The sequence below is a fragment of the Misgurnus anguillicaudatus genome, chromosome 12 (genome assembly GCF_027580225.2).
Source record: "Misgurnus anguillicaudatus chromosome 12, ASM2758022v2, whole genome shotgun sequence".
NCBI classification, from domain to species: Eukaryota; Metazoa; Chordata; class Actinopteri; order Cypriniformes; family Cobitidae; genus Misgurnus; species Misgurnus anguillicaudatus.
Window position 1 is genome coordinate 22951559 of NC_073348.2, and position 16105 is coordinate 22967663.

Genomic DNA, 16105 nt, shown 5'->3' on the forward strand with positions numbered 1-16105 from the left:
ACCTAACACGTTTTCTTGTAAATTAATTTTTTATCAAACTCTAAATGGATTCTTAATATTGTTATCTCATTTTTGACAGAGTTGACGTGTTACGTGGCTTTTGCATCTGAGCTTCCCAATTACAATCCATCGTTTCATATTTTAGTGCCTTTCAACATTTAATAGCGTTTCGATCGCATTCTAAATATTACGAAATACAATTATGATTAAAATTTGAACAAATATAAAAAAAATTGAATTGATCTACTTTCTGTATGAAACCGCATTTGATTTTGCGTCTTTACCTCAGACAGGCGACTTTTTGTAGCGGTTTAAATTTTGTTGAACCTGCGATCGTTTACCACACTGGATTACGTTCAACTTCAGCAGCACTGCGTAAACCGATCAGCTTATGACATCAAAGTATCGTGAGAGCATTTCGAGAATCGAGACTCGCGTTTAATACTCACTCTGGCAGAACTTCGCATTAAGGATGCATAACAATTAATCGCGATAAATCTATTGCAGAATAAAAGTTTTTGTTTTCAAGTTCAAGTTTCACTTTATTTATCCTTAAAAAGGAAATTTAGTGTGCAGCAGGATATGTAAAGAACAAAAACAACTAAAAGCACCACCAGATGCCATCATCAAGAACTTGTAAACACAATAGACACACATCAACAACACAACAAACAGCAAACAATGGGGACACTCCTTACCCTGTAACTAATGACAGAGACCAATACACTCTACAAGTCGATATGTCATGATGAACATTAACAGAGATAATAAAATAATAAATAAACATGTACTATAAAAATTACATAAAATGTCACCTAAATGAATTCAAGTTCCTAATAGCCACAGGAATAAAAGAATCTCTGGCACGTCTGGTTCTTAACATAGGTATCTTAAAACGGTGACCTGAGGGGAGCAAATTAAACTCCCCAAAAAGTCATATATCACATCATATATGTGTGTGAACTGTGAATAATAATTATGTATATATAAATATGCACACATGCAGGGCTGTAACGATTAACCGTGCAAATGCGCGTTTTCTCAATGAATGAATTTTAACTATATTACGTTGTAATCCCGGCACATCCCAAAGCCAGGGGTCGCTCTCGTGCAAAAGCTCCCTTTGTGCCACAGAAGTAGTAGCATTACAAACGCTATTCCAGGAAATGTCTATAAGGATATTTATATCGCTGTTCTTCGAATTGTTTCAGGTATTTTCATGATGATAAAGAATATTTTGAATGATTTTGTTTAACGAGTGTTGCTTTTTTAAATGCACGTTATAAACGATTCTGACTCATAATGATTTTAGATTGATAAGGACTTCGTACTGACCAAAACACCATAGTACACACAAAAGCTGTGCATGAAACACAGAATCGATTTAAAATCGATTCTGATTCGATTTCAGAAAGTTCTTGGGACACGCGATTAATCGTTACAGCCCTACACACATGCATGTATAATTTTAAGAAAAGAGATATATTTATATATTAAGTATTAATATATATTATAAATTATACATAAATATACAAACGAATATGTAAACATTTCTTAAATATATAGATGCATGTGTGTGTATCTATCTACACAAAGCATAGACCATAAAAAAAATGGACGACACCCGTTCGCTCTCTTTCATTGGTGAAAAGTGAAGCCGCCAGTGTCGCGATAGGGCGTTAATATCTTGGGTCTTGAGTCTGCGCAGTAGCGATTTCAGGACCAGTCCTGCGCAGTACTGAGCAGGAAGTAAAGCCCCGAAATCAAGGCCCTGTCCTCGTTCTCGCAGTATGCGCATATCACAGCTGCCAATCATGACGTGACACCACCATTTTTATAGCATTAAGTAACTAACTAAAAACAAACTTATTTTAAAAACAAACTCTTGAATTGACATCAGCATGATAAAAACTACAATAAATGACAGAAACCAGCTTCGGAAAAAAGATAATTGAAGTGTAATTAAATAGTTTAGTTGGTCTCAAGTCCCATTGAATAACATGGGGGAGGCGGGGTTTATGACCTATACTGGGACCAGTCACTGGTGGGGGCGATCGAGACGTTTTGGCTTCACTGGTTATGAAAAACCGAAATTGACACAGAAAATCGTTTTAGGAATTGTTTTGATGAAAGATTATAATACGTCTTTCTTTAAAACAACATGTGCGTAGGACATGTGCGTCAAGTCACTATAAACGTTCATCTTACTTCAAAATAAACAGCTACCTGGTATGTCAGTGACAGTGCTTTATATGGTGCTTTATAAAGGCTCAGAAATTGCAAACACAAACGTTTTGAGCGCAGCTGTTTTGGGGATGCAGGGGTGCGAGCAGACCACAGTGCGAGACTGAATCTTATCAGTTTCACTTTCAGTCCAAACAAGGCAACAGAGCAGACTGTTTTTGCCTATAATGTCATTTCAACCATCATTTCTGGGTAGTGCTATCTGTTTGGTTTGGGAAACTAGTCTGGTGTTTATTATATGCCCCCTTACTTCTCTTTATAGGGCGTATTGAATTTTCTATACTTCGCTTTATCTCGATAGAAAGAATGAATGGCTCTTTGATAGTATATACATGCTCATTTATTGGAGATTTGGTAGAGCAGGATAATGTAAATTAGTGTAGTTTCGATTTTATTTCGATTGCGTGCAGTATCGATTAGTAATTTTTAAAGTTGAGTTTTTTAGTTTTGCAGGAATTTATTTGGAGTGCTGTCACTTAAAGACATACATGTAATGCATGGATTTGGATGCATTTGCTTTCTAAGTGGTTCACATTTACACAAGACGACTAGGGCTTCAACGATTAATCGCGTGTCCCATTAAAAATGCTTCTGAAATCGATTCAGAATCGATTTTGAATCGATTCTGCTTCATGCACAGCTTGTGCGTGTACTACGGCATTTGGTCAGTAGGAAGTCCTTATTAATCTAAAATCATTATGAGTCGGAGTCGTTTATAATGTGCATTTAAAAAAACAACACTCGTTAAACAAAATTGTTCCTGAAACAATTTGAAAAACAGCGATATAAATATTCCTATAGACGTTTCCTGGAATAGCGTTTGTAATGCTACTTCTGCTGTGGCACAAAGGGAGTTTCTGCACAAGAGCGCCCCTGTCTGTGGGATGTGCCGAGATTTCACCGTAATTCATTAAAATTCATTCATTCAACGCACAATTGCACGATTAATCGTGACAGCCCTAAAACTACGTTTATGAGGATAATCCAGCATTTTTGAATATTTTTGTGTAAATATGTCAGTTCAAGTGCAAGGAAACATGAACCCAGTCCCATGCCAGTGGCATGTTTCAGTCTTATTGAACAGCACATTAAGATCTGTTTTGCATTTTCTTTGCTTAACAATTTTAAGTGGCAAGACCTGAAACCTGTGAACATTATCATTTTCGTGACAATGTAGCACTGTCCTGAACATGCGTGCACGTGACCGTTCAGTCACCTGTCCTGAGCATCATTCATGCTTGCCCCGGGCCATCAGGCACTCCTAACAAGCCCTCCCTAAAGTAAAGCACGCACATAGGGAATTGATTCAGGGATTTTCCATAATTGTTTTGTTAAATTTAAGATCAATAAATCTTTTTACCCAGAGCTAGTATCCTTACTAAGATAGCAAATATGATGAGCTTCAGTATTTACATGTGAAATTGATAACAGAAACCGGTTGTTTGACCATAACCATAAGCTAATCCACTTAGCACAACAGTTAATCAAAAATTTCACAGCCCTTATAAAACAATTTAGAACAGAAATAAAATAAATGTATGCTTTTTAAACTTTCCAGAATGCTTTAAACCCTCTTCTTCAAAATCAAATCCATTAAAAGTGTATTATTTGCAGTATAGAATATAAAACCATAATGTTTTTGATGAAAAATATTAGTGCTGGGCAAAGTTTAATCGCGATTAATCGCATACAAAATAAAAGTGATTTTTGCCATAATATATGAGTATGTGCTGTGTGTAATTATTATGTATAAATAAATACACACACATTCATGTATGTATTTAAGAAACATTTACATGTTTGTTTATATATATTTATTTATATTTTTTTATATTCTATATTAAAAATAAATGAAAAAAAAATATGTATAAGTAAAACAATTCTGAAATGAATATATGAATGTGTGTGTGGTTAAATATACACAATAATTATTAGACACAGTACACGCACATATATTATGCAAAAAATCACTTTTATTTTGTATGCGATTAATCGCGATTGATCTTTGCCCAGCATTAAAAAATATATATTTTTTGTGGTAATCGACAAAATGCTGCTTGTTTAAAATAGCATGTTTGCATTGTTTGTGTCGTCATGTAACATTTCACATTGTCATGTAAAGTTTGTTGGTAGTAGTCAGCTGTTGTTGATGCCTTGTCTCTTTACCTTGAATTATTTAGTTCAGTGCATTGTAGTGTAACTGTCAGCAGCCTCCAGCTGTTTTTATGAGGTGTTAATATGAATCCACCTATTATAAACTACATGCATTTTCATTATTTGATCGTTACTGTACTTAAATTATTTACACACGTGCTTGTTTAAAATGTTATGCATATAGTTAAGTTACTGAATCACTATCAAATTCGCAGTATCTAACTCACATCTTATCGTCCCTTTAGCCATCCAAGGCTTTAATCCTCAACACAAGATCCAGAGTTTCGAGGAAGCCCGCGGTCTGGACCGGATAAACGAGCGAATGCCTCCACGCAAGGACAGCATTCAACAGGACGGCACTGCCAACTCCATCAATGCAGCCAACTCCCCCGACAAGAACGGCACCAACGCGCAAGCGTAGTAACCTCCATCAGCTACCTACCGCTTTCCTTTACCCCCATCCTTCCTGTCTCTCTTTATTTTTTTTTCTTATGTCTCTCGCTCTTTGTCTCTCGTCTCATTCTCTTTTTTTTGGTAGAGGTGATGCCCCTACATGCAAAATCTCCTGGACATCCTCAGGGGAGAAATCGCACAATACTATGAACAGGGCGTAGGGGGAAAAAAACGTGGTTCTTATTTATTTATTGATATAGATGATAAGAAATGTAAGATCTGTAACAGTGGGAAAATCGAGATGAAGAAATACCTTACATGTGTATATAAATACAGAATAAATATATATATAGACTTAGCATTGGGGTGGTCATCTTAGGTAGTTAAAAAAAGAAAAAAATCCATTTTGTAAATTTCCATTTATAAATCAGAAAAGTTTTCTTTTTTTTTAAACAACCAAGATTTGCTCTTGTTGTTTTTGCGTGCTTGGCAAGGGACACTTTAGCCCAACATACTTACGTAGAGTGCTTATTTGTGAATACATAAGGCAAATATGATACACTTGTTTAAATAAAAAGACGGCAACAATGAAAAATGTCTGTTTTGGAAACAACATGCCAATTATAGCTAGTGTTTATATGTACATGTACATTTTCAAGTGTTCCCTTTTTTTTGTTTATAACCAAAATGACACAGATAGCCTGACAAGTGAAAGTCATCCCATAAAACTGGCTGGATGCATGAATGTGTCTGCTTGTGTTTCGGTTAATCCGTTTATATTCGATCATGCTGTAATTTTATCAGCCCAGGCCGAATTTTTAGACTTGGCCCATATTTCTTAAATACTAGTTGTACTGTGCCGTGTATTATGGTAATTATGGTTACAAGCCTTTAGTTGCACTTATACAATTCTTCATTCTGCTTTGGCTATTGAGCGAGTCCCAGTAAAAGTGCGATAAAACGACAGAGATGAGCACACATGCCTTACATCTTACCAAGCAATCAGTCAAGGCAGAAGTAAATATTCTCTCTTGCCTTTCATTGCGAAACTTATCTTTATTTGCTGTTTCTACAAGACAGTTAAGTCCACCAATTGGACTTTTTTTTCTCACTTTTTGTCTCGTGTCATGAATCTTCAGCGCTAGAAATTTCTATAACTCTGCGCTCTTCTTGAGCGTATTTTCTAGAGTGGACCATTTCCACCCAAATTTATATTGGTTGCTTTACTGTACTGTGTACTTTTTTGTTTTTGAGAATGGCAGGGCGTGCAAAAATTGTTTACCATATTTTACTTTCAGACCTTTTCTTCGAATTTGTAGTTTCGGTGACTGGGCTTAGACTCGTTCCTGTAAGTTACCCGACTGGTTATGTGCCATGTTACTAACTATAGCAAGACTTCTGTGTGCAGACACAGAGACTGTCATTCACACAGCACGTCATGTATTTTACATTTAATACCGCAAGCAATTCTGGATCCATCTTGCCCAGTACTTCATTCAGTGGTGCGCATGCGTCTTCAAGTTTCGAGGTTAAACCTGCATGTTATCCATACTGTATTTAAAACGAACTCATCCAAAGAAAAATCAGTGTTTTCATGTGGCTTGATCATTGACGAAATCGTTAAATGTTTCCTCTTCGTTTGCTTGAGAAGAGACGAACGCTTCAATCGGCCATGTAGTTGTGTAATCGCTGCAAAGATAAAAAAAACATCAAAGGACAGAAAAAAGCCTCTGAGATAATGCTTTACTCTTTGTGATTTAAAACGAATTTGACAGAGGCGTCCAGGTACCAAAAGTTAAGTAGATTGTCACGACCCCTTAACCACCTCTTTTGTGTCTAAGTGTTTGTCTCCGTTTTATGTAAAGAGCCTCTGCAGACTTGTTTTGTTTTCCTCCATGTTTAATTTAAAAGGGGATATCTGCTATGGTGTGCAAATGTTGGACGGGGTTTCGGGTGGGGAGGGGTGCTGGGGGTTTGGATATTGTTCGATGTATCTGAATGGAGTGTTTGGACCATTGGCCCTGTTTTTAGCAGAGCTTAATTTTTGACTTCTTCTGTTACAAATCCCAAACATATCTTGAAGAAAATGTTTAAGCTTTTGACAGAGGACTGTGGGGGGAGGGGTTTGTGTCAAATGCTTGTATTGCGTGGCCTCTATAAATCTGGATTTACATTGATGTATCGCTCCATTAAAGATAAAAAGAAAAATGAAAGTAAAAGGAAATACAAAAATGTTGGGAAAAGAACTTGGTCTCGTTTCTTTATTTGTCAAATTGTGTGTATTGAAAATTGGACGGCTTTTACTGTCGAGCGGTTTAAGGGTTGACTGACAGCAAATTAGTGTTTTGTAAGACAGGTTTTGTCGTTTTCTTTCTAGGCAGGTCTGTGCCCATCAAGGTTGTTCTGTAATTACGACAACATTTTCTAAATTGTGTGCTTTAAGTGTGGTGAAGGACGGCGTATAATTACCTGTTTGAATGGAGCACATACAGAATCAGCCTTGGTGACCGTGTGCTTTTCATGTGTTCGTTTAAGATTGAACAATAAGATGCATTTAAAAGCATTTAATTTTGGTCATACAGTAATAACACACACACACACACAGTCATAAGTACACAACATACCCCTTGCATTTAGTTTTTAATTTAGCAATCTGAAAAATCAATGGTTGACGTAAACAGTAGTCCAACAACAAGTTTTATAAAAATAACGTAGTTTAAAAATATACATACTTGCTTGATGCTTACTGTGCAATCAAGGTAATTAAAACAATACAGTTCATTATGTAAGGTCTTTATACACCACTGATAATTGTGAAAAGGGAAAAACATCCAGTATGCGGGAGTCCTGCGGGTGACAATGCCTTGTTGATGCTAGAGGTCAGAGGAGAATGGGTTGATTGGTTCAAGATGATAGAAGAGCAACTTTGACTGTAATAACCACTCGTTACAAGCGAGGTATGCAGCAAAGCATTTGTGAAGCCACAACACGCACAACCTTGAGGCGGATGGGCTACAACAGCAGAAGACCCCACCGGGTACCACTCATCTCTATTACAAATAGGAAAAGAGGCTACAAATTGCCGAGCTCACCAAAATTGGACAGTTGAAGACTGAAAAAATGTCGCCTGGTCTGATGAGTCAAGATTTCTTTTCAGACATTCAGATGGTAGAGTCAGAATTTGGCGTTAACAGAATGAGAACATGGATCCATCATGCCTTGTTACCACTGTGCAGGCTGGTGTTGGTGGTGTAATGGTGTGGGGATGTTTTCTTGGCACACTTTACGCCCCTTAGTGCCATTTGGGCGTCATTTAAATGCCACAGCCCACCCAAGCATTGTTTCTGACCATGTCCATCCCTTTATGACCACACCATGTACCCATCCTCTGATGGCTACTTCCAGCAAGATAATGCACAATGTCACACATTTCAAATTGGTTTCTTGAACATGACAATGAGTTTACTGTACTAAAATGGCCCCCACAGTTACCAGATCTCTAGAGCATCTTTGGGATGTGCTGGGACGGGAGCTTTGTGCCCTAGATGTGCATCTCACAAATCTCCATCAACTGCAAGATGCTATCTTATCAATATGGGCCAACATTTCTAAAGAATGCTTTCAGCACCTTGTTGAATCAATGCCACGTAGAATTAAAGCAGTTCTGAAGGCGAAAGGGGGTCAAACACAGTATTAGTATGGTGTTCCTAATAATCCTTTAGGTCCATTATATTGCATTTCGGTCAAGAGATCCTTTTAATAAGTCCAACATTGCATATTTAAATGATATCTTTCCCCAATCGTCCTGATTAAAAGTTTACATACACCTGGCTCTTAATGTATTGTTACATTCTTGAGAGTCAGTGAATGTTTGGGTACCTTAACTGTATGTTTATATATGGTTTGTACAGATTTTCATACATATTGTTACATAAAACATGTGATGTTCATACTGTTTTATGCTATTAACACACAATCAGCATTTGAATAGCTTTGTAGAAGGTCATATCTGAATGGTATTTTAGGCTTTTCTGCTCGAACACTCGTGTGAAGGACACAGCTTGAACATAAATCAGGCTTTAGTTTTATATAAAGGCCTTGAATTAAATCCGGTCCTTAAAATGATGTTTTCGCACCACACAGTGTTTCATAACTACCTCTAGTAGAGTACATCACTTTCTGTACTACTTTCCAGTAAAGCGAAAAATTACCAACATTATCAGTATACTATGTACTTGACATGTTAATCACATTATAACAACAGATTGTCAGCTGGATAACTAATTAGTATAAATACTAGATTAGCTGCATTATTACTCTGTTATTGTTAGGGATGGTCTGGAAGGATGACAAATAAAAGATAGGGAGTGAATAATTAATATAATTGCACAGAGTTGCTTCATTCCTATTAGCCTCTATTTTGTGATCCATTCTTTTGACAAATCATATGTTTTTGTCTGTTAAATGTTATGATAACATTATTGCAAAGCCTCAGGGCTGAGGAGATCTTGCATAAAGAATGATGAATAATGTATTATGATGATGTGTAAATGAATCGGCCTCAGTTAGGCATATCTTTTACATCAGATCACTGGCCGTGAAATGGTTCAGGTAAGAGCAGTGTTTTGAGTTCACCCTCATTTACTACAAAATCTATAAATGATTAAGTAGCAAGTACGTCCATTCTGCATATCTCTTTCTTTACAATTACTCCTTTAACTTAAATACTAAAGTCGACAGCGCCATCTAGTCGAGTAATGGAGTATTGCATGTCCCTCAGCTGTGGCTTGACAGTGGAGTATGAGTGTTTTAAATATTAGGTACTATTTCATCAGTAAATACACATACTCAGGGTTCCTACGGGTCCTTGAAATCCTGTAGTGTGTGAATCTGGGGGGAAAAAAATCAAGTTTTTTGAAATATACATACAAACATAGATACAAGTCATTGAAAGTGCTTGAATCTATTTTATGCAAGAAGTTTTCTGGAAAAAAATCCATATTATTCCCTGTCTAGTGTAGGATAATATCATAAACATTCTAGACTTTTTAAGCACACGTGCTAAACTGTTCATTTTAAATGCTTATATCTTCTGTATGCGAATGTTGATTCACACCAAAATGCTTTTGTGTTTGACACATGAAAACGTCTTGTGTTACTTATGTAACTGTTGTTCCCTGTGAAGGGAACGAGACGATGTGTCTCCCTTGCCAAACTTCCTGCGTCCCTGTAACTTCCTGAAATATCTCCCCACCCTGTATTTGTCATTAAGCCTCACCATTGGTTGAATTTGATATACACATTCAGATGCACTTACCGCTGGGGGCGTCCCCAAAGTGTCACCGCAGTGAAGCAGCGTGAGTTCCCTCGAAAGGGAACTGTAACAATGTATCTTAAAAGGTAACTCGATGTAACATTGCTCTCACTTGAAATGTGTCCCTAAATTTAGTCCTTGAATTTGAGGGTATTGGATCTGGAGTCCTTTAAAGGTCCTTGAATTTGAAGTTAACTAAGGTGTGAGAACCCTGCGTACTGCTAAAACGCATTCATTGTATTGCACTGTACGTTCCTTGGGAACCAAGTGCATAAATTTAAGTGTAGATATTCATATAATGATTTAAAAATAAGTAGAATAGATTAGTGGTTCTGAAACTTTTTTGGCGTGCCCCCACCCCGTTGTTTATGGTGGCCCCCCAAAGAACATTTATGACATAAAACATTGTAAAACATAAGATTTGAAGTAAACAAAACTTATTAAAATATACAATGATAGAGCCTTATTTTTCTGAGGTTTAATTACACAGAAGTTATAATAAAGTAATGTATTTTATAAAATGTAATAAAACTTGGGCCCCCAGTTTGAGAATCAATGGGATAGATAATGTTATTGGGCGCCTGTCCTACACTTTCCTAACCAAGGTACAAAATCTGTTACTGGGATACCCTTTTAAAAGTCCTAATATGTACCTAACGTATTTTTGAGGTACTTTGCACCCTAAAGGTACCTACTGAAGGGGTATCACCCCAGTAACAGCTACCTACACACTCTAAAACCAAGCGAAAATAACCAAGCGTTGAGTCAAAAAGAGGCAAACCTAGCTGTTGGGTTAAATCAATCCAGAAATGCTTACATTTGACCCAACAATATATTAAAGCAACCCAGGTTAGATTACAACCCAGCTGGTTGGGTTTGTCCCTTTTTGACACACATCGTTGGGTTAAAAATACCAAGCATTTCTTGAGTGTATTTCTGAGAAATTATTATTAGTATTAATGTTAAATTATTAAATGAGATTTGCTATTCTCTCTCATACTTTCTTTAAAAATATGATGGGTTGGGACAATTAATCTAATCTGCAAATGCAAATATGAACATTTTACAGGGTTAATTATCTCAACGGTTCGGTGTGTGCATATTTTACATGGGTTGAAACAAGTCAGCATTTTTAAAAGTGTAGCACATCCAAACTCAATACTGAGTCTGAATCTGTTATTAGATTAATTTATAACATGCATTTAACATAGCAGCCTGTCATGCTTGGCACACATTTGTCATCATTAGTTCTCTTCTCTATTTTCTATTTTGGACATCTTATATCAACTGTACTGCTTGCATTAGTTTGTTCACATTTAGAAACTGTGCATGATCTACAGTAAAATGTAGGAAGCGCTGTTTTATTTAGCCACTAGAGTGCCCTGTTGTCAAATCACTGGACTCATGGGCACTGTTTCAGAGCCAAGGCCAAGACTACACTCTAAAAATTGCCGGGTCATTTTCCACCCACAATGTGTAAATATCGGACAGAACACGTGCTGGGTTAAAAATGACCCAGTGTTGGGTTGTTGTTATGCAACCATGGCGTATAGGCCTAATAACCCAACAGTTGGGTTAAAACAACCCAGCATTAGGTCAATTTTAGCATTGGGTGTGTTCTGTCCAATATTTACCCACCATGGGCCAAAAATAACCCAGCCATTTTTAAAGTGTAGGCCTTAGTTAAATTAAGGTGTTTAAATATGCCTTAGAAGAAGTTGATTCTTGAGACAAATCAATGGCACAGGCATATTTTAAGGCATATTATATCCTTCAGTGCAAGTTATTTTCATGTTTGATGAGTTAATAATAGCAGTATTTTACTTTAAACATCTTTAAAGGCATCAAACATTTGTACTGTACATGATATGGTTATCTGTATTGGTTGTGCATGGACTTTGAAGCACTCCTCCCGCTTTCCATGGGTCACCACACCCTTAGATGAATATCATCCAACGGAAATACGAAGGAGTGACTGTTAGTTACTGTTGTCATAACTTCACAACAATGTCCTTATTGCTGTAAAACACATTATAGACCGTGATTATGTGATCTTTATCTAAAATGTCCTGGGCAAAAATATGAGTAAATGCAGCTGTATTCTTGTAAACTGTTTCCGCTTTGAATCAGGAATATGTGTTACTGGGGCTCTTTGTGACAAGTGACATCATGTAAAATAGTTTCAAGTGTTTAATTTTCTTTGAAAGGATGAACATCTAATGCTTTCATTTCCCCATCACAGAGAAATTAGAATAGCTAATGTGAGCTACTGTACACTATAAACACGAATCAGTTTAATGTCAGTTACTTTTATTGTTAGAATGTTTTTATGAAAATGAAGACATTTTGCAACTGCTTATCACCCAGTTTATTTCGTTAATCAATAAGATTTAACTGCTATTTTAACACACTAAAATTTACATTAGATTAAAATAAAAAAAAAAACAGATCTATAATGTAAGATTAAAAACTAATTGATGGCATTTTCATGGTACATATGTTGTCCTACTAAAGTATAATCAGTGCCTTTTCCGGACATTATATCATAATGTGATCCACCAGCTTTACTAAATAAACTTTTATTTATTCTGTGTAATATCTCTTGAAATACAACTGCAAAAAAATATTGTTGAATTATAAATGAGAGTTTTTAAAGTTTGAAGAGGTCATGAATGTGCTTTACTGGTGACATAAAACGTTACACGTGTCTACATTAAATGAAATCACATCTGAACTTTGTATCTGTTCTTCTCATCTATTATTACGACACAATATTACGTCATACTGTATCTTTACTTGCTGCTATTGAGCTATAATTACACATCACAATAGAATAGACCGACAGAGGTTTTTTATGTTCTATGAACTATACATAAATATTTCTAATATTTTTAATTTGCAGCAGACACTGAGTAAAATCGTGCATAACGGCGATAACTTCTAATCTTGTTGTTCTCGCGAGAACCAACGAGACTTCTTAGCATGCCGCGACACTTGAATTAGCATTCGGATCTGCTTTGCTGACCATTTCAATTTCGCTAAATAAACTCAAAGTATTGATCGTTTTCTGACAAATTTAATCAATTGGTAATTACTTAAATGATGGACGCGTGCTATTTGGAGCTCGCCATGTTGAACCTCATAGTCATACATGAAGATGACATCATTTTAATATAAAGTTATTCGTATGTCTTTAACTGAGGAAAATAAATGATATACGTCTGGGATGCCATGAAGGTGAGTACATTACCAGCGAATTTTCATATTTTGGCAAACAGTTATCTTTATGAATCCTCAGCGAAGTTTGCTTTTGCGTCAGAACAGACGTGTCGTCTGCTCCCAGTTGAACTTGGGCGGTCACTAACGTCCTGTAATGATGTCATTTCAAAAGGCAACCCCCTATAAAACTGACTGTTATCTAATGTTTGAGTCAGTTAGAGCACTACTACACTAGTAAACTATAGCGATTACAATGTCTTTCTACTCGCCGTCGGGCTCGTGTTGCGTCCGTCCCGCTGTGAGCACCATCAGTTTCGCCACTGCGCAGCGCAAAAAAGCGTCGCCAAACATCTTTGCGGACATAAACCAGGATGTGCTCGTAAAACTTTTTGAGAATGCCGGAGATGTGAAAGCGGTCGAGAGAGCAAATATCATTCTCACACATTACCAGGACCCTGAGGTCATCACCAAACAGCTCGTATCTCTCCAACACGATAAAAAACACAAATGGATGTTTATAACAGAACTGACGCGACGCGCGTTTACATTACGCTGAGGTTTCTGTGGAAAGCGTGCAGATGTGTTCACTACGAAAGATGCCGGGAGATTTAGGATGGATTTCCTCAAGGTGCTGAACTTCTGATGGGTTTCCACGTAGACTCTGTCTGGATAACGTGAATATACGGATGGAAATGACTGAACTGTGGGCGGAAACTGCCAAGTCACTTGTGTGGATGCTTCTTGACATCTGGAGAACATTTGACGCATCGAGAACAATGGAGAACATTTAATAATACAGACTAAAGATTAAATGCACTTATGAAGAAGAACATTCAACAAAACCTGTATTTCAATGATGCAATCTTTTTGTAATAAATTATTTTGACAAGAAATATACTTGAAAAGTATTAATAAAATACTTGAATTTGATGTGTTGAGTTGGGATTTGTTTAAAAAAAATGACTTTTTTTTACTTTTGTAACAACATTCGATCTGTTTATATTATATCCCAAAATAATTATCTGAACAGAAGTCCCACATAAATGTCAACCTTACTGAAATATCCAGCTAAGACCAGCAAAAGCTGATAGCTGGTTTAAGGTCGCAGTAGTTGGTTTAAGATGGTCCTCCCAGCCTGGCAAAGCTGGTGGGTCAGCTGGTTTTTAAGCCTGACCAGCTAAGTCCAACTTAAAAAGTGACCAAAACACAGCTAAACCAGCTTGGTACACCAGCAAAACCAAGTTTTAGAAATTTAGTTTTACCTAATAATTCTTATGTTCTTAATGTTTTCTATTCTCTTTATAGACGGTTTTAGCAGTAACAACATAAACAAGCGACTTTCGTGGTCCACACGCAACTTCCGGCGAACTCCGCTAAGAATAAATAACAACAAAGTACTTTAAACATTTATATAACAAGCAAAATAAACAACACGTAGATTACTTAGGAAACCAAACATTTGTTATTTTCGACGAGGCATTTGTTCAAGAGTTCAGTTTAGCAATTAGTCAGGCCATTAAAAAAACTGAAAGCGAAAGTAAAGTTCGGACCAGATGCGTATTGCCTCACCGCACGTGCGTTCGATGAAGCCGTCTATCCATCTCTATAAATGGTTTCATGTGACGCAAACTCGTTTCTGCAGTTACGCTTCTGACCCAAGGTTAACTTCCGGTCTGTGCTTGCTTATTCTGGCTAGAGACTAAACTGACCTCTGGAAGTTGGAACAAATCCCTTGTGGAAAATAAAAATGTTTCGGTTTCCAAAAGATAAGGGGAGGCAGTGAGCATGGATTTGTTGTGCGGATTTGGCAGGCAGGCAGGCAGGCAAGAATCTTACACAGTAACTTTAGTTTAGTGTAATAGTTAATATGCTTTGTTATCAGAAATAATCTGCTATAGACGTTGTTAGTGATTCTATGCGAAGTCTACCGGAAGTTATGTTTGGTACACAAAAGCTGTTTGTTTATGTATATTACTTCTGAATATATGCCCCTAATTTTGTCCAAATAAAAATAATAATGTTACAACTGTGTAATAGAAATCCAAAAATAAATGAAAATTCTGGAAATACATTTCACAAAAAAAATATATGTAATCAAATTCAAGTTTCAAGTCCAAAGAAAACTAAATGTTGGCACAATTATATATTTGTCTGAAAAAGTAATTTCAAATATTTAAGCACATACCTTTAAATTAAAATGATTGAGGTGAATTGATGAAGTGAATCTAAACCTCTAAACAAGGACTGGAGTTGAGAACCACTGCTTTAATGGAACCACATTTTTATAAAAAAAGTTTAAAGTTTTCATTAAAGTTTTTTATGACTTAAACCTGAAGGTCATGATCGTTTTAGAATAACAGAAACTAGAAATCATTTCTGCCTATTGATAACGTCAGATCAGGAAGCCACATCAGAAGCCATGGAAATAATCGTGTCTGTTCACTGAGATAAGAGCAACTTCATATGTTGACACACTGAGTTAACCGTTATTGACTCATAACTGAGAGTCCGTTAAATCTAGTTCAATCCAGTTTGGAAATAAGTTGTATATCATTATTGTTCAGAAATAGGTTGTTTTAGGAATTTATAAATTACAGGTGACCTATATGAGGTGGCCTACATTTTCATTGGGTTCAAGAAGCTCTTTTGCAGTGTTCTGCAGTCTTTGGTGATAGTACACGATCATAGCACTAAAAGTGCACACTAAAAATGTTGCACTCTAAAAATGGCTGGGTAATTTTTGACCCACAATGGATAAATATTGGACAGAACACATGCTGG

The 16105-nt window shown here is 36.5% G+C and overlaps 2 protein-coding genes across 3 annotated transcripts in view; both read left to right on the top strand.

Moving 5' to 3' along the window:
• Positions 1-7037, top strand: part of ppp3ccb (protein phosphatase 3, catalytic subunit, gamma isozyme, b) — a 33768-nt gene extending 26731 nt beyond the window's left edge. For both annotated transcript variants that reach the window (XM_073874129.1, XM_073874130.1), the window contains one exon: positions 4644-7037. In XM_073874129.1, the coding sequence (XP_073730230.1) occupies positions 4644-4819 (176 nt within the window). In that variant the 3' untranslated portion in view covers positions 4820-7037. The remainder of the gene's footprint in view (positions 1-4643) is intronic.
• A 6480-nt stretch (positions 7038-13517) lies between these two features.
• Positions 13518-14254, top strand: tcimb (transcriptional and immune response regulator b). The gene has a single exon (XM_073874132.1). The coding sequence runs from the start codon at positions 13578-13580 to the stop codon at positions 13878-13880; it is 303 nt and encodes a 100-aa protein (XP_073730233.1). The 5' UTR covers positions 13518-13577; the 3' UTR covers positions 13881-14254.
• The last annotated feature ends 1851 nt before the right edge of the window (positions 14255-16105 follow it).

What these genes read in the sequence shown, in the direction of transcription:
- tcimb (XM_073874132.1), top strand. Translation starts at nt 13,578, where the DNA reads ATGTCTTTCTACTCGCCGTCGGGCTCGTGTTGCGTCCGTCCCGCTGTG.